The sequence below is a fragment of the Varroa destructor genome, unplaced genomic scaffold, assembly GCF_002443255.2.
Source record: "Varroa destructor unplaced genomic scaffold, Vdes_3.0 BEIS01000002.1, whole genome shotgun sequence".
In the NCBI taxonomy this organism is placed as follows: domain Eukaryota; kingdom Metazoa; phylum Arthropoda; class Arachnida; order Mesostigmata; family Varroidae; genus Varroa; species Varroa destructor.
Genome location: NW_019211455.1, coordinates 57,220,236 through 57,246,658, shown reverse-complemented (window position 1 = coordinate 57,246,658; position 26,423 = coordinate 57,220,236). Strand labels below are relative to the sequence as shown.

The window sequence follows — 26,423 nt, the reverse complement described above, 5'->3', positions numbered from 1 at the left end:
TGATTCTGGAATGTAACTTGGCAGAACACTCAGGCTTCAGTAGCAAATTTGCCGAGAAACAGCCATGTATCAACGAGGATAATTGGGTTAAAATAATGGTTTAAGATCGTAGCCACTGTACTACGGAACAATGGAAGGAGTTGAAATATATGTTTAAACGAGAGCAGGAAGGTGCTAAGAAGCTGGCATTCGAAACGATTGCAGATGATGAGCATCTGCCTGTATTCTTTGACAAGCTCGAAAATTGAAGAATGCACGAAAAGCCACATAGAGGAGGTAATTGGGATCGCTAAGGTCTCGTATGGTAGACTGGAATGTTTTAAGGAACCATAAAATTCAACGTCCCTTTGTCGAGCTCGAGATATATGGAAAAGCTAAGCGAGTTTACTACCGCCCAGGTAAGAGTAATAAGTTTTTTACACAATCGATATTCAGAAGGGTTAACGAACGCAGTCAGGCAGCGTTTACTTAAAACCCTCGGAAGGTTCCTCAGGCAAAAACAGAGTAGAAAAGATAGAGGACAGGCGATAACGAAAGCCAACAAATTCATCGGAAAGTTACTAATTTGTCTTCGAGGAGCCAGGTTGTCATCATCATCATAGTGGGGGTGACACATTTGCCTGCATATCTTATGGAGACGTTGAGGTCTAGGTCCGAATCCGAGCAGAGACATACGGATCGTTTCATGCTGGAAGCCAGCCGTCTGAGGGAACGCCCATCGGCGATCCGAACGAAGGAATCGAAACATAGAGAGTAGCCAGACGAAGCCGACGAGTCGGGTATATTAAGATACGATATTAAATGTAGCAATGCCCTGAGCTTCTGCATGCAACATATGGCAGTTACGATAGAGAAGGAGAGAACAGTTTCGTAATATAATTATAGGTATTTGTAGGTTCTACGCTAAAAAAATCACGGTAGATGAGAGGCGGGAGAAGGGTGAAGCAGTTTTTCCTTCTCTTTCGACAGTTTCGAAATGTTTGATACACCAGGACGCGGTCCATAGAGTCTAATTATACGAAATTCAAAAGAAACTCTCGTTTGTTACTTCACCGGGCAATTTGCCAGTTTACTTAGCAAAGCTAGGAAAGAAGAAGAAATCTCTTTACGAAAATGTTGTTTCCGGTGTCCTAAAATGCTGAGAGGGGTTAGCTATAAGTCAATCCGCTAATCGCTCCCACGTTAATTTGGGTGAGGTACTGCATTCGAACGACGAATCTAACAAACAACTGAGATAATAATGCTGCTGCGACAAAATGTATTAGAATACACCAAATCATATCATACCAACGCAAAAAACAATATGCGTTTATATTCTAGCCATCACCACAGCGATGGACTGAGCTATTTCATGGGTCATCATCGCAATCACTATAAACGTTATTACTGCAGCGACAAAGATAATAACCGCCACGGCGAAGACAACGCGACGGAGTCCTGTAAGAGACATTACCATCGACACCGTTACCATAGAGACCATTGAAGACCGCACTATTCCAGGGAGTGTAACAGCAGGTACGAACGGCAAATTGAGAGATGGTCGTAAATAGAAGTGGGCTCAGACAGGATGTATGTCTTGTCAGTGGAGAAATAAATATAGAGGATGTGCCTATCAATCTGGTAGATTTTAACCAGTGTCAAATTTGGCGAGGACTCAGTTTAATCTAAAGGGTTCCACATGTGGTTAGAAGATAGACGGACAACGTTACCATCGTTGTACTAATGGCCGCAGCGTCTGGAAGATTAAATGCCTCTCGAAATATTGTGTTGAACCAATATAATATTAATAACTACTATGTAGTATTTAGTGTATAGCTGTCATCATGAATATTATAATCTAGGCACCTTAAGGATACGTTGCATTTATAAGTCAAAGTTAGTTCCGCACGATAGTTTGGGTGCACGATAACAGGTACGGGCACAGATATTGATAGAATAATATGCGAGTCTCGTATCCTAATTTTGTGTACGTCAACACAGAAAGTTTATAGGCATAACTTAATTTTACGGTATTCGTACGCTGCGAGTGCAAAAGAAATCCACTGTCACACAGTTCTGACCGGATCGATGAAGATAACACATTTTATTCAATATAAAAAATGAAAGCTTGTCAGCTATCCAATTGTTGAGCCGCCATTGGCGGATAATAAATTACAAAGAGAAGGTAAATGAAATTGCAGCTGCTGGTGTTATTGGAGTGCAGCCTGTGATAAAATCTGGTGAACTATTTAGGTATACGAGCGGGACATAAACGCACCATCGGGAACAATGCCAGAAAGGTGCGAATTTCCAAATGAAGAAAGCACAAAAGTCTTTGAGGTTATGATACCGCCTTTTTCTCTTGATAGCCCAGATATGAACTCTAGGCCGCACTAGATCTAGATTAATCTTGTTTGATCTGTTCTGAAGGTGACGTTGACGTTATTTGGTGAATTTCAGGAAAAACGAATTGTCGCTATCGGCGCTGTTGTCGAAACAGTATGGACGACTAACCAAAGCAGGCTGCTTCCATAAGCCACCAATGATTGCAGAGGCCAATTTCAAAGTAACAATGAGCACAGCTTCCATTAGATCTGTTAAATAGGTAACGTAACGCGGGTCGGCCCCATGTTCAAAGATTGTCCAGGTGACCCGCCAATCTTAAATGACTTTCTCAATTCATCTTTAGATATACCCAGCTCAACTCTGCATTTTACGTAAATGCATATAAGCAGCGGCTAAGCTAACGGCCAGTTACCATCACAAAATTCAAACTATCGTTTATGCTGCCTGTACAGCTCTGAGTTCCAATACTATGAGAACTTTTTCACTATGAAATCTCCATTTTCAGAAATTAAATGCAATTTTTGTAAAGATCGATAAGCATTATTAATTTTATTGCAATATTCTAGGTTAGTACCCCATTTATGAATGCTTATAACTAACAGGCACCCATACAGATTTTGGATATAGCACAAATGTACATTTAGATTCACACACCAGAGTCCAGAAGTACAGATATAATATTATTACTTATACTTTCAGTATCATAATATTAAAACCAGTAGAAAATCGTCAAAAAAACGTACGCGGTTTCATTTGTTACGATGAAACTCCCCCGAGAGAGTTGGACCATTCTGGATAGATCAAATATTAGAGACGTAACGAAAATACAATTGACCAGTGTCAGTTCCTATCTAGATTCTAAATTACTTTTGCATTGTAATCTTCAGGCTGATAGGTTTCCTACTTTTGTTTTGTTTATATGTGTTTCTTTTTCTCAAACAGATCAGTTAGATAGCTTTAAATGCCACGTAATAGGTGCATGGACCAATACTATTACTAAAATAACGAGAAAACCGAAAAATAGTATCATCATCTCTCCAGCCTAGGCAACAAAAAGCCACATCATTAAATCATCTATTGAGTGCTTTATGTTGTTCTTTGCTATTGTGACAGATACGTAATACCTAAGCAAAAGTAACATATAGTGCAGATATATGAAACTCGAACGCCTTTTGTGATACATGACTTACATAAATGTCCACTGTCGCAAATTGCAGACCACTTTTGCCGGTAGCCATGCTACTATCTAAGCACAGGCTACTCTCTAAAAACGAAAAAAAGAAAAGAAAAAAATAAATAAACTTATTTTTAACGAAAATAGATATTTTTAAGAATATTGAGTTTCCCCTAAAAGCCCCTAAAATTTTTAAGAATATTGAGCGCAGAGCTTCCCCTAAGTGAATTAGCAAAGTCTATAGTCACTGATAAGTTTATATCTTGCACCGCATGATAGGAAATCCGTGGTTGAATCTAACTCGAACTTATGTGCACTAATGAAGTAGTTGCCATAAAATATAAATACAATGTATCACATAAAATCAAAGTGGCTTACTGCACAATGTGTCTGATCGCAGCTTTATGGTGAGAACAACAGAAGACGTCTTCTCTTGGCACACATTACACGTACATTTCATGCAGAAGATCGTGAAGAAAGTAAGACATTATTTGCGTATCTCGAAAATGCGTGTTTGATTATTCCACTCCGGACAGTAATTGGTATGTATTTTGATATCTTTCCCACTCCCAGCATTTTCGTTTAAGCACTTTAAAAAACAGCACGGTAAGTTATTGGCAGGGTGTTTTCGAAATTTAAGTATATTAACGATATTCAACTTCTAACATTAAGCGATATATGACATACGGCACTTTGTCAACTCAGTTACAAATTAATATTTCATTTACCTTGAAAATGTTAATAATAGTTAAAAGGTTAGCAAATACCTACCACTGAGACGCAAATTGCCTTCCAGCAGAATTGCAAATCGCAATTCGCCAATTTTTTTTGCAATTGCAAATTGCCTTCCACAACGTTTTTTACAAAACTGCAGAACATTGGATATTTTGTAATCGCGCGATCTATATTATGTAGGCTGAGGTATTGGCAAAAAAAGTGTGCGGCTCTAGTACACTATAGCTAAGATCTAGCAGATCCGGGATCGTTCGAATGTGAGATGTTTACGCAGAGCATAACGAACAAGTCTGTCTCATGCTGTCCGTTCTGTCTATTCCTAGACAATTGAGCAGTTCGAGAACAACTTCCGCTACGAACGAAACGGGAAGACTGCCGATGACGATAAATGTGGGCCTTTTAACTTCCTTTGCTTCAGCGGGGCCCTGGCTATTAGTTGCTCTCTGAGACGTCGAATCTTCGACAGATAGACTGCTTTCACCAAATTTAGGATAGAGTAACCCTGAAACCAATGCGTAATCATATCTTTCGTATTTGGAGGCGTCACACAAAAGATTAGTCGTTAACGACTTGAATTGAACCATTTGAGTGAGTGATATCGTATAATTCTGCATTGTTGGCACATGTTTTATGTTCTACTCTCAACCCTCAAAACGTGATAGAGTTATGAATTCCGATGAAAAAGTATTGAAAATGATGCTATGTCTGTAACTTAAGTGAAGTTCCCTACACATCTGAATGGAACAGCACGTGTGTTAGCAGCTGCAACACGGTACTGCAGATACCGCTATCTGGGGTACAATGACACCCAGTTCTTCTGGTTTGGTCAGGTAACAAGGTCCAGCACACATCTGCCAAAGCGCCGGGGTTGGTTCGTCTTCTCCCTCACGCAAGCGTTTCTTCCATACTGGTATTCGTAATAGCTTCCTTGCTAAAACTATATTTGACGCTGTCACCTAGTTAGACATCCCAGATTTGGACGTAACGTTGGGCCGCCTACGTATGACAATAATTCACTGTGCCCTCTTTTCTGCAGCAGGACTCTACTTTAGAGAATTCAAAGCGCTCTTCAGAATTATTACGAGCGTTGATTGACACAAAGATAGAGCAATGGGGGTATCGTTTGTTACCTTGTTTTCGCCGATTTCACGAGGTACCAAATTCTTTTACGTGAATGCTGGCGCTACGTAATTGTTGCACCTAAATATTTGCATCGTGTACATTAATATGTTATGTTCAGTTGAGACTCGGTCGAGTGTTAATATCATATTCGCCTCTTCTGTAACAAAAACGAACGGGCGACAAATAATAGGTGGAGATATACTAACTGCCCCTAAACAACAACGTTAGTGCTTGCCCATTACTAACTGCCTAAGGACCTAAGGTAAAACTAGCACAGAAAGTCAAATTTGCGATTTACGAAAGGATACAACTACCTGATAATACGAACTGCCCTCCTGCAAACCAGTCTATAAGGAAAAACTAGCATATAATGTAAAAAACTATTTCTAAATTTTGCTTCTGTTAGTAGCTTGACGCAACTAATAGTTGACAGCAACCACCCAAAGTGGAGATTCTCTGTTAAAGATAACTATGTTTTACTCTATCCCGTAAAAACAAACTATGTAGAAGTCTACATTTTGGTCGGCGTCTAACGAGCAAATTGTGACATCAACAAAGCCTTGTTTGGCACTGATTAGGATCATTAAATTAATGATCCTATTAAATAAATTTGAATAAATTATTCTTCTTGACGTCACCTATAACTTCCCACAAAAGAATACTTATAGCAGAAGTCTTAATATATAATTCTAAGTTATTCTGTTAAACAAATTGCAGTGCAAAGCACAATCATACGCGTTTCGGATGCTGTCGATCCTATCTATCTTTTGCGCTTTTTGTTCGATATCGCCATTAGGTATTTTATCAGACGGCCAGTTCCCAGCACGATACAAAATGTCCGCACGCGGGCTCGAGCCTAGATCTCCAAGTAGTATCTCCTAGATTGATAGTCGAACACGTTACCAGTTTTCTACTAAGCCACTATGAGGACAAAGAATCCTGCCTACCAAATTAACCGGAATTAGTCCGAGGGGTAGAGGATTTTAAAACAAACCCACTGTAAAGACAGAGGAATCTCTTTGAGAACCACGTCGTATAACTCTGAAGATCCTGTGAAGACCCACTGTGAGAATTGCCGTCGTTGATACGGAGAGGACGAATATACTATGTGAGTACTTGGAAATGACATAAAACATGGCTAGGTCAATTACTATGCCTACAGCGGTCACCTCTTATCCCGAATAATACATGATATGTAAACAAGATTGGTGGGGTGAAGTGGCTGTATTCAATCAGTTAAGACTAATCAGGCTAATCAGTTAGGCAAAACTAATTGGCGATCCTGGAACTGTATATCCCATTTAACTTTACTCAGTTTATGCGAACGTTATACTTACTCCGTTTGTTTTTCTCTATGCTACTGGCAAGTAAGGAAGGACGTACGCAAGTGATTCCAGATGTTCCGTTTAAGTCACGCGTCTATGCCCCCAAAATGTTCCCATCCTAGAAAATTGCTCGTGTTCGTTCTCTGTAATTTCGAGCTGAGCAGATAGTTGACGTTGTAGAGGAAATCATCTGAGAACAGAAATATTACCTCGTATCGATTCAGTCTATTGCCAGCGACGTCTGCGATCGCATGTATGTCTCCCACATAGCAGAAACAGGAAGGCTTTTTAGCGGCGGGTGCCCTCTGGTTTGCGTGAAATGCATGCTTAACGAACTCAGTTACTCAGACTCAAATAGCCTTTTAGAATATTTCTACTAATGGACACATATTTTGAATAAGGCTGGATTATAGCTAAACTAACATCTAGAATGATGCGTGCTATCAACTAACACAACGATATTTTAGAGCATGAAGAAAATAGGTTCTTCTGAACCCACCTACGTAAGATTGCTGCGTTAGATCGTCAACTTTGAAACTCACTAATATGATTAGAATATACTTTACAGGGTAAACGGTAATTATTGTATAATGCTTTGATTTTATAGTAACTAAAACTATCACACCTTCTTCCCGAATTCATATTGACCTGTAGTAATTTGGATTAATCTATATTGATTAGATGCTAATCTTTACTACCTAGATTTGGTACATAGGTTGTAGTTTAGTATCGATATAATAAGCTAACGTCATAAGTTAACGTCTAGCGTTGTAAAGACCCTGCTACTAATGGCGATCCTATCCATTATGGAACAAAACCATTTTTCGTTGCGGAAGCGACTGCCAGTTAGACACTTTAATTAATGCAACAATAGCCAGTATTAAGCCATCAGATACAGCTGAGGTAGATCTCTTGTTCAAACCCTGAAAATAGCTTGAGGTACCAAACTTCTTTTGGGCGGTCAATATAAAAAGCAAACATAGCATCGTATTTTACCATTCACTACTTTTCTGTGAAGGGCTTTTTAGGATCGATGTGTTCTAACACGTTTTTCAGATGAACAAACAAATCTGTCGTTAACGATGATAGTGTTGGATCTCCTTCATAACCAGTAAAAGAAGAGTTCCGACAATTCTAATCAGAATTTCTGTCAGATATCTCTAATAATATGATCGGGTATCTTGCACCGAATGAAATTGATGCCCTAAATTGCACCACTTGTGTGCGGTGGATACGAATCATGTGATCGGCGATCAGTGGCCTTAAACAAAACTTCTCTTTGTATGCGACAAAATTTTGATTCACGCAGAGACGAGCTGCGCTCTCGAGAGCTTTCCTTAAATTGGCTTCCTTCTTTTCCTTGGCAGTATTTCACAACTTAATGACTTCTTTTTGTGCCAAACCATTTTCCTTCGAAGAGATCTCATTCAACAACTGAGTATTTTTCGGTTCGTGAATGCCACACGGCCCGATAAACTGTAGAACGATGTATAGTTGACCTTTCTACTGTCCATGAATCGTAGACACCAGTTTCAGCTGCAATTTCTAAAGGAATCAGATTCCCTTCCTGTAACGAAAAACGCACGATCGGACCATTTACCCACGGTACATCATGCTTACAGGTGTACTCGGCGTAAGGCAAAAAGCATCGTCACCATACGTCCTACAAACGTACTACAATCAACGGCTATATATACGCTACGACCAGTTCGAATCGTGGAGTTCATGACGAAATTTTTTCATAAAATTGATGACCCTTTCTAACTTTAAAGCTCGCAATTGTGCTCTAAATTAGAAAGCTGCTTAAGACTAAACTCATTTTAGTTCCAACAAAAAACAAAAAAAAAGTAGATTCATATTTTTAACCTAATTTATCAGTGGTAATCTACCCCGATTTGTATGAAGTAAATATATCAATTCAACCGTATTTTGCTTACTACTAACACCTGACTCACGGCTGCTGTAAAAATGTGAGTTGAGGGCTTCCAGAAACATTAATTTCAGAGAACAATAGGATGCAGTTTGCCTGAATAATCTACTCAGTCAAAATCTATTTCTATACAATTTTTTGAAAAAAAAACCTGAATACCCTTAGCCCAGGTATATTTGTAAACTTCCGCCACTTGGATTATTTGCCAAGTTTACAGGAAATCCCAACGTGTTTACTGATTTCGATATCTCTTAAAAATTAAGCTCAAAAAGTTGTGCTTGCAAGCCGAATTAATTAATCATACTAAAACCACACAATAATTTCAGGAAAAAAGCCAGCGATGGAAATACATTACCGTATATGTATGTAATATGAATTATTAGCATTTCGGTATAAACGAGACTTTATTAAATAAATGTAGGTATGCACGCATATTCGTGCTATGGACTTCAGAAGAAAGCCCCTGCGTCATATAACTAACACCTGATCTTATTAGTGAAATTCTAAAATTCAATAATTTTCCAGAAATAGCGTTCTAAAATTTAAATATATTACTATGTATATTACTACCGAAGATTAGTTAACAAACAAAGGTACGAGTATCGCCCTCCTAAGATCACGAGATAACAAAGCCCAAATTTTTGCGTGTTGTTGAATACCCACCGATTGGATTGTCCCATGGCATGCATTTGTCTTATTATTAAACTGTAATCAGCTTTTGCAATCTATTGAAATTATCCATGAATATATTCATACACCAAAGGCCTTGACTGATTACTGGTCCTACAAGACATTACCAAATAATACAAACAACTTGCACAGATCACATCATAACTGAAAACACTGTGCCTTCAGTTTCAGCATTATAGCATCATTGTTTTTTTAATATCAAGCTTTATATTTATATATATAATATATTTATTCACTTTTGCTTACCATACATTAGAGTTAAGGTGCATCAGGCACGATTTTCACGTTACCATCGTGTGTCACGCGTTCACTGACGTTAATATCAGTTTACACATTAATGACTGATTATCAAAAGACTATTAGTGGTACAATATCAAAAGTTTCAACTTGTCAGTAATTGTGGCTCTATTCTGTCACGATAATCCTATATTTTTTCCAGATCCTTCTTAGCATTTAGACACCTCATCAAGATAGACGGCCAACAGTTTGGTGCCTTCGATGTAATTTCTCTTTGAAATCTTTTCGTTCTGCGAGTGAGCTCCATCGTCAGCTTGACCCATTGGCAGTAGAAGCACGTTCTTTCCAGTAACCTCCTGTAACAACACAGGTGAACAGTAGTGCTATAAACGGAATAAATGTAGAAGGAATAGACAGATACAGCAAATATCGTAGGAATTCCTCATTGATTTGCAAAACTATCTCGCAAATTTTGGAGAACCAATTATAGTGTATCTTTCCTTATCTATGCCATTTTTGTAGCTAAACAACAAGGTCACCATCATGTAGCTTTTGTCAGAAAAATATTATATAATATTATATAATATTTTTCTGACATATTTTAGAATGTTCACAAAAATTCCAAAAGAAGCGTGTGCACAAAGCAATTCGATGTACATTAAACTTTGTCATTCACGAACGGATACCTGGACACGTGTTTAACTCGCAGCCTTCTTATACCAAACATTTCCTACCTCAAACGTCAGAGTTACAGGAATTGAACCACCCTCGCGCGTAAAGTCTGGCTCAACACCGTAGATTTTCTGCGTGGCACGGGATCCGGCTTGGAAGTTCGGGTGAAATGGATCCGACACCCACGATCTGCCAAGACATCAACAACAAATGCAATGCGCATAAGGTTAGATTAAAATGCACATCTCTTTATCGTCTATTCATATTGCTTAAATGATAATTGCTAACACAAGCCATATTGACGACGATACCAAAGGTATATTGGTATGTCACTTAGCTAATGCTCCCCACGACGCATTTCACATAATTCATTTTTCAGTGAATAAGGTGTAAACTAAATGGACACTATTGCAAAATGCCCTGTCACATTAGAAACTAAAAAAAATAAAAAACACATCAGATTTAAGAGGGTCAGTTTTTTCAGTGTAAATAAACCACTCCCTCCTTTTTCTGAAGCGTCTATTTTGATTAATTTTATGTAATCTCACCGTCCTTCTGAAAAGATGAAAGGGCGGAACTTGTTAGGCGAACCGCGTTTCTTCCACAGCTCGTTAAGGTAGTCCAAAACAATCTTGCCAATCTTAGTCGGGTCCTGGTTAGGCACAAGTCGGATGGAGAATTTGCCAACAACTTTCCTGTAAGAGTCGCAAAGCAAAGTTCCCAAAAATGTTTCGAAGGAAAGGAAGTCCACACTTGATTTTACCTTTACTAGGAGCTAAATATAGAATTAAGTCATGCTTGGTGTACGACTTACTTTGGAATAACAGTCTTCGCTCCTGGCCCGTAGAAGGCACCTTCAACTCCATGGATGGACAAAGAAGGGTTTCGCCATCTCGCCTGCAAACACTCGTCCTAGACAAAAAAAATATACACTGTTTGTGACATTACGTTACTTTTGAAGATGAACAGTAATTTATACTTACCTATGCCGCATGCATTTTTTCACACCCACCTTTTTTCCATGATGGACAAGTTTCTCGCATCCGATAGTTTTCTGGTACTCATTGAGGTCGAAATCGATCTTCTCATAAAGCTTCTGCTCTTCGGGAGTGATGGGAGCCACATCGTCCATGACGCCAGGAATGAGAATTTTGTTGTTTACGTCAACCAGTTGCGACATCACCCACATCAAATCGTTCATTGCTTCGTGGACCGTTCCTAGTTGCGTATGACAAATTAAGAAAATGTGCTGATACTATTTACTAATAAATCCTTGTAATTTCTCCCGAACATCCTAAACAATGGAAGGCATGCTCTGGAGCTATTTGGGCGATAATGGTAAAGCAATTTTCCAAGATATGTTTTCTTATTATCATATTTCGAAACACATACTTCTAAGCCTATCAGAGAAGACTGTTTATGTAAACGGCATGACATACATATATTATTACCAGCAAGAACCTAAGCAAGTTTAAATTTCTATTGATTTATGTAAAATAATCATACCTCCAAAGATCCCAGAGTGCAGATCCTTATCGGAGCATTCAATTTCAACCCCGAAATAAATAAGCCCCCGCAGGCCGTAGGTGAGACAAGGCTTCTGCGTTCCTAACCAGTAATTATCGGAAATGCATACGTGGTCTACCTGTTGTCATTGCCAAGTAACACATCAAAAATTAATTAAATTTTAGTGGCGAAGGTCAGGATCAGTACGCGATCGTCATCATTATTATTTGTTCTTTAATAACTACTTTTCCCTTCTACGGTACATCGACGATTCGCGAAAATACAATTGGATGCGGCCTACGTACCTTGTTCAAGAAGTCACCCCCTTTCATTGACAAAAGCAACTCGTCCAGACCTTCAGAGCCCGATTCCTCCATTCCCTCGAAGCAGAACTACAAAACACATGCTTGCATTTTTAAAAAGTAACAAAGGGTGCTTTTTTATAAAGGCTGCTTTTTTTCAAATAATGAAAACCAAGACCACTGTATCAACTCTGCCATAATAACCGAACTACTTAGTGAATATTGACAAAACAAACACTCCTGCCGTTCTCAATTAATAGCAGATGTATGCCATGATCTTAGAAATCTCAGTCTTTAAAACGAGGAGTACCTTGAGGTTGACCGGGAGAGGAGTCTTTGTTGCCTTGTAAGCTTCGATTACATGGAGCCACCCCAGAACAGGACCCTGTCATGAAGCATTGGAACTGTTAATCAACGGTGCTACACAGGTTCAATAATTAAGTAGCGAGAAAAAGGACATTTCATCTCATTCGATGAGTATCGACACAGTTTCAGGCTCATTTTTACGGTTTTTCGGTCATAGACTACAGTGTTCAGCTTTAACTATCATGAAACATTACACAGCTCTGAGGGGCGAAGCATTTATCATATATTAATCTGGAAGCTGTAAAAATTAAAGCAATATTTATACGCCGAAGTTCTGTTCATTAGACAGAAATTACCTTGTCATCTGTGGCGCCTCGTCCATAGAGCTTGCCATCCTTCTCCGTTAGAACGAAAGGTTCTGTGTCCCAGCCATCCTCTTAAATAAAAATACAACACAATATTACTTTAACTCAACATATACCTGTTTACGATCAGTCTACATATAGCAATAAAAAAACAGGTAACGATGCTGTGTATATCATAAGAAAACTGGTCGGGGATTTCAAACAAGAAGATCGACTATATGGTCAGCATACACAAATTCAAATTCAGATCTGAACTCAGGAGACGAGTCACCGTTTATGCCTTAGTAAGAAACCGCCGTACCCGTTCATGTTATGAATTTTTATCTATACAAATATTCACGGAAACTTAGAAATGTTTAATTAATGCTAATCACTAACGCCTTTTTCACTTTATTTAAAAAAAACACAGTTCATAGTGAATAACATTTATAATATAATTGCATATAGATAGATACTGAACGCGAAGCTATTACAATAAACCTTGATTGATTTTGGAGCAAGAACATATGGTCAACTCAGGGACTGCGTAGTCCTTGACATCTTATTTTACCTTAATACCAGGCATTAAGTATTCGATACGACATTAATGATTCGATATATATGTAAGTCAGGATTAAGATTAACGGGTACGAAGGTACTATCAACCGCATGTTGCCTAATTCTTACTTTATAGATATAACTACCGCAAAAGTAATCGAATTCAAACAGTAAGATATGCTTTATCAGTATACACGTAATTATCAATACATAAGTCTGATCAACATTTAGCTTCGTTATCGATTGTTCAATACGACCGTCGATTTACTTTCACTTCCCTGGTTTTTGCTACACTTTAATATTTTATTGGAATACCCACATCCACTACGTGCTGTAGTTAAACTCAGCCGTGATGGATATTTATACAAATTAAATTTGTATTCAGGATTGATGCTGTGACAGGCGGCTTTCAGACTGAATTTATTTTTTTAATAAAAATAAGTTTCTTTTTGTATCAACTTCACCCTGCCGTTAATGTCTGAACTCACCTTTAAGAGCAGGCTGAACGTCGAGATGGCCATATAGTAAGATGGTCTTCTTAGCAGGATCCTCTCCCAGGCTCCCTAAAAGAATTGGGGGTAATGGAATTTGAGACTTATCGGGGAGAGTTTGTTGTCCGATGTCACGGAGTTCACATTTCGCCCCACAGTCTGAAATTCAAAAATACATGAAGGCACACAATAGATTTACTCGCATATACTAAACAACCGTCAATAATAAAAAGTGAGCTTAAATTAAGTGTCGAGCTTAAATCAATGAAAGAAATACATGGAGCATAGGATACCAACTAGTATGTTTATAAAACATGTAATTTGCCGCAGAATTTGAAAACCTATATATATATATATATATATATATACATTGTTTGAATATATATATTATTACAACACATATATAAGTTGTTATCCTTTTGCCACACGTGTATAAGGCCTACATTACGTACAAGATAAGCATTATAGGTTCAGCTGTTTTTGTAAAGGGTTCACGCTGCGTTTGACTATAAAATGACCCACCTTCAAGTTTGGTCTTCATCCAGTTCACCATTTTGATGACGTCCGGACGAAACTCCGGCCATGCTGATACTGATTTGATTGCGACCACCTCAGCGAGGCGATCAATATACTCCTTCTGATGGGCATCCAAATAGCTGGAAGGATATATAACAACGTACGAATATTAGGTAAGTAGCCTAAAAACAGGATAAGGAATTGAGTACCATAATACGATATACCCCTTCATGCAATAGAAAACACTTTTTCATGGGAACGGATTTCTTATTTTACCGGTTTTTTCGATGGGTGAATTTGTGCACTTTTTTTTATTCCTTTTCCTTCGTACCGGAAAAACGGATAAGGCCTGACAGTTCGCATAAGTCTAAATTTTGATGTTGATGGTAAAGTTACATATACAATCTAATTGAAACGAGGCGGATATGTCGCCGGCGCGGAAACGTCAACAGCTATGTTTGTGAAAAGGGAATAAATCGCTTTTTTTTAGGTTTGTTTAGATTAGAAATCAAATTATTTTTAAAATTATACATCTCTTCAAGCAAATAAACGCACAAGCGTGTAATGATTGTGTAATAGAGAAATAATGAGCCTAGTACCAAGGTACTATAAAAAGAGCTAACTAAAAATGACAATATATTCTTATGCACAAAATAAGTAGGTCTCATTTTTACCGTAAAGATAAATCATTGTATTTTTTTATTTCATCTCAACTCATTTCAAATCAACGGCTGACTCTGAATCGGACTGGCGGGCTACGAAGTATTTCATATATCATTATCCTATTACACCATATAAGTTCGTAAAATTCAACGATCATATTTTATATCAGTACTGATAGATCTAAACAAGCCCTCTTTAGACCGCTTTGTTTTTGCAGTGAATCAGCACATCAATCACGGTATATGCATGATGTTTTTATTTACTTCAATGAAGGAGTCTTGAAGTGACACCCTTGTAATAAAATGTTTATTAATGTTGCATTTTAAGTGCATAATTTATTACTTTTTTTTTATCACACATCCACAACCTAAATCGGCTTATGAAAATCGAAGGCAAAAATTAGATACAACTAATTTGTAAAGTGTAAAAGCAGACCAGGTTTAAAGAGTGTTTAAACTAACGTGCTAAAAGCTATCTTTTTATTACTACAGTTATGAGGAGCACACGCAACTCTATGGCTTGCAGGCGTCTTTATGAGATTGCATAATCATATTAATATTTAGAATAAACCGTTAGCGTTATTAGTATCATAGGGATGCTACACTTCTGTAATTATCGGATCTCGTAATCAACCAAACGCTAGTGGTTTACCATGATGCCTCTTTAAGAATAAATAGTGCCCAAAAAGACAGTGTAATGATTTAGACGGAGATACAAACATCTGATACGAACGGTATCAGATGTTTGTATACGGACGCCGCTATGAATGCATTGAACTCTCCAACTAGATTGAAAAGTAAGCTGCTTACCGTTTGGGCCTCGAAATCAGGCCTTCGTAAAACATTGTCCTATGTTATATAGATCTATGGAAATAAGTTTATCAAATACGAATTTACTGTTTATTGCTGACGATACAACACAAATAACAGTAAAAATACTGTATCGATACGAATCTCCCAGATACCAAAAACTCACCCGATTACAACATCGATGCCACTTGCGGTCATGTTGATCACTGGTTGTCGTCGTGCTAACGATCTATTGACGTCAAAAGTATGCTTTCGAAATACGAGTCAGCAACAAAATCCCAGGACGGTGGAACACGCTGCAAGAACGAAGCCTTCATGAAAAAGGCTAACTTACCCAATAAACCTGACATAACCGGCCGGTAACGCTTCCTCGTATAAGAACGGCAGTCATCATAAAGTTTTCGATTTGGGAAGGGGTGTTTCTAGATGGATTAAGAAAGTGTAAAAGGTACCATCGATCGAACTGAAAGACTCGATTCGCTCCGTGAGGGATTTTCATAGGTGGCCCTTTAAAGTTGGCAACGCAGGATTTTCTTGCATTACTCATGCAAATGCCCTCGGATGTTGAATTTGTGCCCCCTGTTTCCGCAGTTGTTAAGCAAAAGTCTGCGGATTAACCTGACCTATGGCGTTTACTACAGAACACTGCCTAATATACAGAGCCACTATGGATCACTCACTTAGGCGTAACTTACAAATTTTGCGGTAGCAATGAAACAAGAATAGTTGACGCGGTTTTTCGCTATCGTGCTACACAAATAAGTACGTTAATACTGTTGTAGATGAACCTACTTTTTTCTCACTTGTTTAAGGACAAAGAAATGCAAAAAAAAGCGATAACACGCTTGATTTTGTTTCGGTCGAACTCGATTCAAGATGTATTCCAAACAGTTTTGAAGAGCGAGCACGAAAGGATCTTGGTTTCAAATAAGATATGGAAATAAATCTAACTTTAAGAACAATCACATCAACTAAATAATGATAAATTAGGTAATATAATTTATAATACATGTTATACATGACCAGAAAATCACCCGAAAGTCAATCAACGCAGCCGCTCCCTGCATTGCGATTTTCCAAAGAACATTTTTTAACTAACTGATTTTCAAAAGCCTGTGACTATCGTTTATGCCATCAATACATTCTGATTTTCACATCATTTACTCTAGTAATAATAATGATTACATATTAAGCGGACTATTACTATACGTACTAGTAACCTTTGCTCAGAATCTCCTTATATATGCCTTCTATCAATGTTATTACAATAACTTGGTGGCTGGTATATTTTCTCTTATATACCACTCGATTCTGACAGAATCAAGGTATAGAGCCCTCAATAAAAAAAAAACGGCAACATCTTCGAGAGAGTGTTAGCCGAAAAGTATTAGTCTAGCTTGTTTATACAGTAGCGAAGAAGAGCGACCTCGGAACCTGAGATCATGTGAGGTGTTTTGAAATACTTCGACTGCTACTCAAGCCTTCGCCATATATTGCATCCAGGGAAAGAGAAAGTGAGAGTTTAAAATATATATGTTTGCTCTTTTGTTAAAAACATTTAGTTAATCTTTATAAAACAAGACTTGTGTAGCATTTATTCTTAGTATACGCGATACCTTATATGAGAAAAAATCGTTTACGTATCGTTTGTTGCTACGAATTTTGCTAAGACATTTTTTAAGTATGGCTGGCTTCGATGATACGAAACAACGTTTCGACCATATTCAGCTGTTTTTCTCCATCTTCATAAGCATCACTTAATAATATTAAAGCAATTTAAAATAGATGTAATCTTAAGCAGATCCCTTTTACATTGGCACTTATGTGCTGCTCCTCTGGCAAATGTATTCAAGAAGCTCTTTACTTTTGATCAGGGCGCTGCGTAGGTCATAACGCTCCCTGCGTATACAAAACAGCGTATAGATATATATCGTGTAGTAAAGCGTATAGTGTATACGAGTGCGTATAGATTAGGACTTTAGCTGGAATCTTGCGTCGTACGAAGCGCAACATACGCCGTATGTCGTTTTAGAATATGTTAGAAAGATTGACGTAATGACATTTGGATCTCTAATTACAGCATGAGATTTAAGACTTATACCACCTCTAAGATCTTGTTTTGCACTCCCATGTACGAAATGCAATAAAGATCTCTGAGGATTGTTTTTTGAAGGATAAACTTGGCTACAGGAACATTAACCAGGACAATGTACCCGTACTAGGTTAGGTCAGTTGTACCACATCAAAAACATTAGTGTACTAGGACCGAAATAAGAAATAAAAAGTCTATCTATAACATGCTTTAAGGTCATACTAGAATAATGATAATACAAGATATTCATTGACACAAGCATTTTAACTAAAAATGAAATCTTGACATATAATTGTTAAATAAGTTCATGCTGGCCAATTGCTTCTTCGTTGCTGAGCTCTTTCTATTCTAAATGCTAGCCACGTAAGGGAAGTGCACTGGTATTGAGAGATTTTAAATTCAAACACATTTCGTTAACCATTTATTCCGCTCTTATTTACGCCATTAGAAAATCAGATTATCCATGATTCTTACAATTAACCATGTTGGTTCAACAGAGTACAGTATTTAAATGGAGGGACGCTATTGTATAGGCGCAGAATATCTGCAGCTCATTCAACAATTTTGTATAACTTCGTATTTGGGAATATTCAATTGTGGGAACCATTACAGTAATACCAACGCAATTGAAGAAGTTGACCACCTACCCACGGTCTGATGCTATGTAACGTGCAAGATACGGAGCGAGTTTATGTAGCAGTATAAAATCAGACGACTATTAGAGTCTCTCATATCCACGAACCTGTTTTTTAGTTTTAGTCTAGTTTTTAGTAGTTTTATGTCTTTTTATGTACTCATTTATAATACGTTGTGTAATAGTAAACTGGTTAAATTTGTCTTACATTCAATATGTATTGAAAGATTTTACTGTAACATTCCGCAGAAAGGCAAAGACCGAGTAAGTAGTGGAAAATGAGATAATATAGGTAGAAAGGGTCATAGAATAAAATTATAATTTCTATTCATTTTGGCCTGCAGTTCTTAAAGTACATATAACTTACTTATGACATACATATTCAGGGTGGTACCAAGTTGAAAAAGGCGTTTCACAGCCAAATTCACAATATCAGTAAATCAAACAGTACGATATATCGTCGATTACATCGTCAAAAATAGCTTTACAAATTGATTTCTTGTTTGTGTGTGACACTCATTATTCATGTACATATAATGCAAAACTTTTCAAATACATGTATGTTGTCATAGTAACAACAGCGGCACATTAACCAGCTAACTTACCAATACTGCTATTGACAATTTAGAACGTGGGTAACGCACGCTACAAGGTTTGAATAGCTTAAATGGAATCGTATATAAAAAAAAAATATATATATATATATATATTTGCTTGTATAGTACATAGGTGCATTCAGTTTGATGCAATGCACATCATGTAATGCTTAATTTCGTGAAATTCATTACTTCCACTAAATAGGAAAATTCATCATTTAACAATGTCTCACGGGTCGTCTTAAAAGTGCATTTTGCACTAAATCTGTACTAAATTTTGAAAAAACTCGAAAGAAAGTTCTATAACGATACAGTGTTTGATGGTATAATAACTAAAAATACCGAGAAAAAGTATAATAACTAACTAATTAAGACACTATGCTAATATCCGTTCATCAATATCTTTTTAGCATAATCAAATCGAATACGCTAGTTAAACACTATCGGTAAAATACATCCAGCAATAACCAAAGCGGCGTTCATTACGACCGCTACTGCGACATTCCCAGGAATCACACATTTTCGTATTTACGAAATTAAGAATACTCTAATCGCAAATATTAAAAAATATTGGTAAACAATTCTTCAAACAATAAAGCCAGAATAGTAGTGATGGTAAAACGAGTCCAGAGCAACAACAGCAATTACTGCTGGTATTTCAATAGGATTAATGTCAGTTTGCTTTCAAGAGTGGCTTGCGCTCTCAATCAATCTTCAATCTATACTAGCTATTCATTCGTTGGCAAATCGAATTTATCGCAATCGCTTGTTTCCTGCTTTGCGTGCTCGCTGTAGCAACATGTATCGGACCACTAACAAATGCGTTATTGGGGTCCATGCACAAGCAAACTGAATGAGATTTCTAAATATTTGTTACTTAGTTGGTCGACCTAATATTGTCAACGCACACCAACAACATTGTATTTCTCCTCCGGTTTTAAACTGGCCGTTAATAAATATTGAGTATTAAGTAATTAACGTTACAAGGTGGGCATTTGATCAGCTTATTATGAACATTTGATAAGACTTCATCGGCTTTAATGTGTCCATCGTGAAAATACCGATGAATATCACTGTCTTCAATTGACAGCACATTTTAAGTAAAAGGTTGATTACCGTACAAAAACTGCCGTAATAAAATTATAACGATGAAAAACAAAACTCACCGAAACAAGCATGAAACAGGTCTGATTTTGTCATAAGTAATTGTTGTGATGCCTGGCAGACGATTTTGGGAGAGGGAACTACCCTCTCTTGATTGGGTTTACAAAGGTATACAAAGACGAGAAGGCGCTCCCGGGTACGGGCATCTAACCCATCACAGTTTAAGTTCGAGTTAGTAGATCAACCGACGTGAATTGTCGGTAACGTTGATTGGTTTCAAGCTGAGAATCGTTTTTTTTTTGTTGTGTTCTATTTTGTTAAGAGCTCGCCCTGCTAGATAACGATATCTATTCCGCTTGAAGCAGTGTGGGACTCGCTTTCAACAACTTTATTCAACCTCGACCTTTATCGCCTAAACCTACAACCTAACAACAGTTTACTGTACATATTTGTATTATATTTACTGTGTTCTGAGATGCCTTCTTGTAAGGTTCAGTAAAAATTCGAATACTGACACAGTCAATGGAAAAAACTTGTTTATTTTTTCAAAGTATATATATGTATATATGAAGTATATAAAAATATAGGTAAAAAAAAAGGCGCTTCTGGGTGACCAGCTTTAATTTGATTTTTATCTACTTTTTAACTATACATATAACAACTAAGATGATGTCTATGTGCATATTCAGAATAGTAAATTGTATAGAATCTGTAATACTGTGTTAAAAGCATTTCACAAGCAATCTCACAATATCAGTGGATCACAAGCAGCTAATGTCAACGATTATATCGCCAAGATAAGTTTACTACTAATTTACACAAGTTGACTTGGCCACAGGATAAGTTGTCCGAAGACAATGTCTAATTACTAGAAATTGTTTCTTATGGTTAATTATTCTTAATTGTATCTTATAATTACTATGTTCTTAAGGGCATAATGAATACGCAGCTAGTAAATATCGGCGTGTCTATAAAAGATTAAAGTTTAATTTACAACACAGTTTTTCTCTCTGGTCAAACATTTATTTTCTGTGCAAAATTCATGTCGGAGTTGATAGTAGAAACGAAAAACTATATTCTAAAGTATCCTCTATTTCGGCCACCAGTTTGAATTCTCTTTATACGAAACACATGTATATTAAACGTTTAAAAATGTTTTTCCAATGTTTTTCTATGATCCAGACTTCGATATGCGCTCAAAAACTTGCACATTTCTGTTAAATAGTGTGGTTAGACTGCAGAAGTCATGTATCATTCCATATATATATATATACATATACATGCGTATTTCAAATAGCTCTAATTAGATTTGCTTTGTTATTTCTATACTTGAAGTTGTAGATAAAGGTTGTCTAGCAGGTATGGAGCTACTGGAATAGTTACCGGGTGGCGCCCCCGATGGCGAACCCACGAAGCTCCGTTGTCACAACACGCGAAATCCCTGATTCGTGAGTCAAGAGCAAATCAACATTTCCACTTTGTAGTAAGCCCTCGGATGACATCGAAGAGCTTATAAGCATCGACTTTTTGTGGAATAGCGGTTAGATTATAAAATCCTACTGGGCTATTTAAATAAGCAAGTCGGCAACGATAGAAGTGACAACTTTGTAAAAAATATTTTGCACAGTTTATTCTCGGAGAAGTGGCACACAACGGTATTGATACAAATAACCCAATATTAGCTACCAGAGTGTGTAGACAATGCATCTAAACCGAAATGATTGGTCATTGTATGGTGTTTTAATTAATTGACATTGAGATCGTGTGTATTCCCTTTCGAGATAGGTTTATGTGAAAATTTATTATTAATTTGAAATGGGTGAATTTCAATCTCATGAACGCCGAAATTGGCTGTTACATTGGTGTTTTGTGCGGGGTGACCTTGAAAATTGCGAAAAACTTTGCAAGGAAGCTCTATCGCAGTCTGCCGGGCTTTCGCTTTATCCTCTCACGATAAATGCTTTGTTGCTACGCCAACAGGGCAAATTGCAGGTAACGTTGCCCTCTAGAGACATTAATAAAACAGAGTGTTTTTTTTATTCCACTAATCCTTGCTTTCCAGCTGACTGGCCAGTCGATAAATGTATCAGAGGCTCACATGCATTTAATTATGGCTGTCTTCATAAAAAACCGTGTTAGATTACTGTATTTATCACAACATAGAATCAACTTTAATTACTAAAGAGACCTATGGATATCTCATAAGGCTATCCTGCTGACGTTTTGCTTGTGAAGCGTGGAATCTACCCTACGGTTTTCGGTCAAAAGAAATCGCCTTTTATACCCATTCGGCTTCTAAATCATCCTATCACGTAATGTCACATAGGTCTGTTAGTATTTATTGTGTCCTCACTGAGTATATTGATTTGGGAAATGCTTCTATCACTACTACGGCAGACAAATCTGCTTAAATAAGATCATCGCAAGGCTATGTTTAATGGTATACTTTAATATTTTAGGAGGCATTAGAGCTATTCCAGAGCTGCGCTCTTCTTCGACCGTCTGCGGATACACTAAAACAAATTGCTAAATGTTATTTACTAATGGGACGACATCTTGATGCTGCAGAGGTATTTTTGTATTTCTCCTAACGTATTGTACTGTATTACCACTGTTCCTCAATGTATATAAAATAAAACCTACTTGTTTTATTTTATAGTACGATTCTATAACTTACAAGATATAAGTACTTTTATTATTTATGAAGCCGTACACAAAATATTTTTCAAATGAAAAAACCTTTGACAGGTTTACGAGCAATGTATCACACTACAACCGAAAGACTGGGAAAGTCAACATGGAGCGGGCTTATGTTATGCAAGAACTGGACAAATAGAACGCGGCCAGAGGGCGCTCACAACGGCCGTACAGTTGCGTCCGGCCGAAGCTAGCTACTCTGAGCTAGCACAACTTCTTCGGCGTCAGGGCGATCTTTCATCGGCCATAAGTGTCCTACGAAAAGCTTCTGAATTATTTCCAAACAGCGCATCGTTGGCTAGCGAGCTTGCTCTTCTCGAGATGTACCATAACGAGACGCAACAATCCTATGAGCGGCTTTCCGTTGCCTTAACAAGACAACCCCAGCGACCAGACGCATTATTAATTACTGCTAACATATTGCAGGTAGTTATAGATGAATAAGGCTAGATATATGTAAATAACCTTGATGAACACTCATTTGCCATGAAAGAAAAACGCATAATCTTAGGTTTTTCTCAAACTTAACATTTATGACTTTTTTCCATGCTCGAATGGCAGCATAAGTTAGTCAGTGTCATACCATTATATCGATAGTTGTCCGATTATCAAGACCACACAAACAAAAAATTACACAACCTGATGCATCAGGGTACAGCTCAAAAACATTGTCTATTCGGAAATTTCGGTCTGCTAGTGCCAGATCCATATAGATAAGCTGTGCATTGTGAGAAATAACCAAGGCTCTAACATATGTGTATAATTAATGAAAAATATTAACTTATTTTAGGGCTACGGTGATCTGGATGCAGCGCTTTCAAAATATAAATTAGTGGGTGCCCAAAGACCACATTCGGCTACGTTATGGAACAATATTGCTATGTGTTTTTTCGCCAAGAAGAAATACGTTGCTGCCATCAGCTGTTTGAAAAGGGCCCAATATTACGGGCCGTTTCATTGGCAAGTGCTCTACAACCTTGGCCTAGTCCATCTTACGATGCAGCAGGGGGCTTCCGCATTTCATTTTGCCCAAGCAGCAATCGCCCTCGGCCTTGCTAATCATAATAACGAGGCTTTATCACAACTATATCAGGTTTGGCTTCACATTGCTATAGGCCACACTGTTAGGACTTACGAAAACAATGTACGATTTCCTTTTAATGTAAGACAAACTATATCAGATCAACATCGTATGTTTTTTGCAATTTATTAATGGACTTCGTTAAAATTTTGTTAACTGAACTTCTCCAGGTTTGTGCTTTGGCATTGGATACCATGGGTGAAGAGGCAAGCGCTCAGCGGGCCTATCAGCAGGCTTTAAAGTTAAGGCCACAAGATCCTCTAATTGCAATCAATATGGCTGTAAGCGCGTTTCGCAATGGCAAATCACGCCAGCTTGTAATGGAAGCACTGCAAGCCTTCCAGGAGAGCCAGCTCGATAATGAATCCCTCATACATATAGCGAACACTATACGATTAGCTTTAGACGATCGTCAGGATGAGGCCGATGAATTCAGTGACCCTCGGAGACAACGGGCCGTCACTTCGCCAGAAAAGCAACTCAGTTCTTCAGTGAATGCCGAGCGGCAGTAACAGATAGTGAAAGGTTGCCTGAACTTCAACAAACGAAGGTCAACTGAACATACGGGTCATAATGTCGCACAGGCTTCAAATTCAGCTTTGATTAAAGATGGCGAAAGCGCTTCGCGATCAGCGTACAACGGCACAATATCAACCTTCAACGTCTTCTACGTCAGATTTTATACAGGTTACAAAGCAAATGCTTTCATGTTTAACAATATGCGTGCACGAGCATGATTTGAAAAAATATTTGATTGCTTTGAACCGGTAAACATTTCTTTATAGGATATGGATCACGGAAAATATTTTGTAGAGCTCTAAGGTTCCGATCACATACCACGACAACGATAAACTTTTTTTATCGCAAATTAGAATTTAGTCTAAGATGCTTTTTCTTAACTTCTTGTCTTTACACTCATTATCTGTAGTTGTCCAATCGTAGTTACTATCGCAATGAGTAACAAAGTTACGTAGCTACCGTCAAAGCATCTTTCCTATGGTTATCGGGAAGGGGTTGTGTGTATGACAAAAAAAAAAATGGACATAGAGTGGATATAGTTTGTTTAAAGCGATCGATAAATAAGATCTTTATTCATGAATCAATCCAATTCTTGTTGAAACGACTAAAGAGAATAAAATAAATTAGGCCTGATGTGTTCTGGTGAGACCGCAATACAGATAAGATTAAGACCTCTCGTGAAACTCCGATTTGGCAATTGGAAATCCTACATCATTTCTCAGTGAATGAATAGATCAGCTACCTAATAAAATCTTCTTAGAAAAAAGCACACGGCCATCGATGTTATATATTTAATCATCTTTCTGGTAATAAAAATGTGTCAATTAAACTACTCAACGTTCATTTGTAGTATTAGTTGTTTTCAATTGATCGAAATATAATTTTCTCACGGTGCACTAAGATCCTTACTATGGTATCCCAGATCTATTTGGCTTCTACATAAGGTCAGTAAGGATTATGTTTCTAGGAGCTCGGGTATATTAGCAAGGTCCTTAACGTGAACTATGTCGCACTTTGTAGTTTGCTAATGGCACTATATATGTAATTGTGACATTGTATTTTCTTTCAAAATCTGAACTATTGATCTTAAAGACACTTAGTAAATCGTAATCAACAGGTGCGTTTACGTTGGGAATAATATAGAATGATAATTTGATTGAGTAATAGGCTGAGCATGGCAAACGCTGAAGCTATAACGCCACGAGCTGCTTTTTATTGATAACATTTCCGTAGAAGCGGGCTTATATACAGTTATATGGAGTCAAGTTCCATGATTTAAGTTGAGCACGTTAATTAGTTTACGTGAGAATAACAGTCCCCGAAAACAATATGGCTTGCTAATCTATAGAACGCGTTTCTGCTATCGCCGGTACATCTATTGAACTAACGACGTGTCGTTCTTGTACCAACGCGAGCACAAAAACAAAGCGTCACTACCACTTTGACATCGATCGCAAAACCGTTTTCAGGAAGTAAATGAACTGTAACAGCTGAATCTTTTTCAGATTTTACTAGCGTAAGTACCTCGGTGCAAATTTTGTTGCGTTTCTTATTTTGCCTATAGTATTACTATAGATGCATCCTCTTTAACTATGCGGTCAGCAAGAATTACCTAACGACTTCTCCGAATAGATGAAATTGTCAAGTTCATTAACAGGTTATCTTATCTGAAACTATATCATAGACATGTCAGCGTCTGCCGCCGTACTGGATAAAAAAAACTCAATAACTGGTGACCATCTTGAGGTCAACAAATGTGTTTACAGCATCGCCGACCTCAACAACAACATCAGCTTTACGTGCCCACGGACGTTTTCCAAGTAGGATAACGATCGTCTTATCGTGACGATTATTAGTTACGGCCTGATATGTGCACTTGCACATATCGATTAATTAAGTATATTTGTTGATTTATTCAGATAATGCGTAAAGATAGTGTTTACGTTGTCCTAGTATGTGTTCCAAGTGTTACTAATCTTCAAAATTATTGTTATT

The 26,423-nt window shown here is 37.5% G+C and overlaps 2 protein-coding genes across 11 annotated transcripts; one reads left to right on the top strand and one right to left on the bottom strand.

Moving 5' to 3' along the window:
• Positions 1 to 9,461: 9,461 nt before the first annotated feature.
• On the bottom strand, positions 9,462 to 20,287 carry LOC111245322 (cytosolic non-specific dipeptidase-like). Of its 2 annotated transcripts, XM_022793535.2 has the most exons (13): positions 20,194 to 20,287; positions 15,872 to 16,001; positions 14,240 to 14,373; positions 13,715 to 13,876; positions 12,681 to 12,760; positions 12,329 to 12,403; positions 12,022 to 12,108; positions 11,717 to 11,855; positions 11,223 to 11,428; positions 11,025 to 11,122; positions 10,759 to 10,905; positions 10,273 to 10,399; positions 9,462 to 9,894 (listed from the first exon to the last, which is right to left on the bottom strand). In XM_022793535.2, the coding sequence occupies exons 2-13, from the start codon at positions 15,901 to 15,903 to the stop codon at positions 9,748 to 9,750; spliced, it is 1,434 nt and encodes a 477-aa protein (XP_022649270.1). In that variant the 5' UTR covers positions 15,904 to 16,001; positions 20,194 to 20,287; the 3' UTR covers positions 9,462 to 9,747. The 2 variants fall into 2 exon arrangements, with proteins under 2 accessions (XP_022649270.1, XP_086836143.1); XM_086980017.1 differs by lacking the exon at positions 15,872 to 16,001 and having other exon boundaries at positions 20,194 to 20,215.
• BBS4 (Bardet-Biedl syndrome 4) lies at positions 20,279 to 25,277 on the top strand. 9 transcript variants are annotated; one of them, XM_086980019.1, is made up of 7 exons: positions 20,323 to 20,362; positions 21,467 to 21,579; positions 22,040 to 22,123; positions 22,591 to 22,701; positions 22,880 to 23,254; positions 23,619 to 23,921; positions 24,080 to 25,277. In XM_086980019.1, exons 4-7 carry the CDS (start codon positions 22,675 to 22,677, stop codon positions 24,419 to 24,421), a joined length of 1,047 nt encoding a protein of 348 aa, XP_086836145.1. In that variant the 5' UTR covers positions 20,323 to 20,362; positions 21,467 to 21,579; positions 22,040 to 22,123; positions 22,591 to 22,674; the 3' UTR covers positions 24,422 to 25,277. The 9 variants fall into 9 exon arrangements, with proteins under 9 accessions (XP_086836151.1, XP_086836149.1, XP_086836145.1 ...); XM_086980020.1 differs by lacking the exon at positions 20,323 to 20,362 and adding an exon at positions 20,371 to 20,572 and having other exon boundaries at positions 21,473 to 21,579; XM_086980018.1 differs by lacking the exon at positions 20,323 to 20,362 and adding an exon at positions 20,371 to 20,572.
• Positions 25,278 to 26,423: the final 1,146 nt, after the last annotated feature.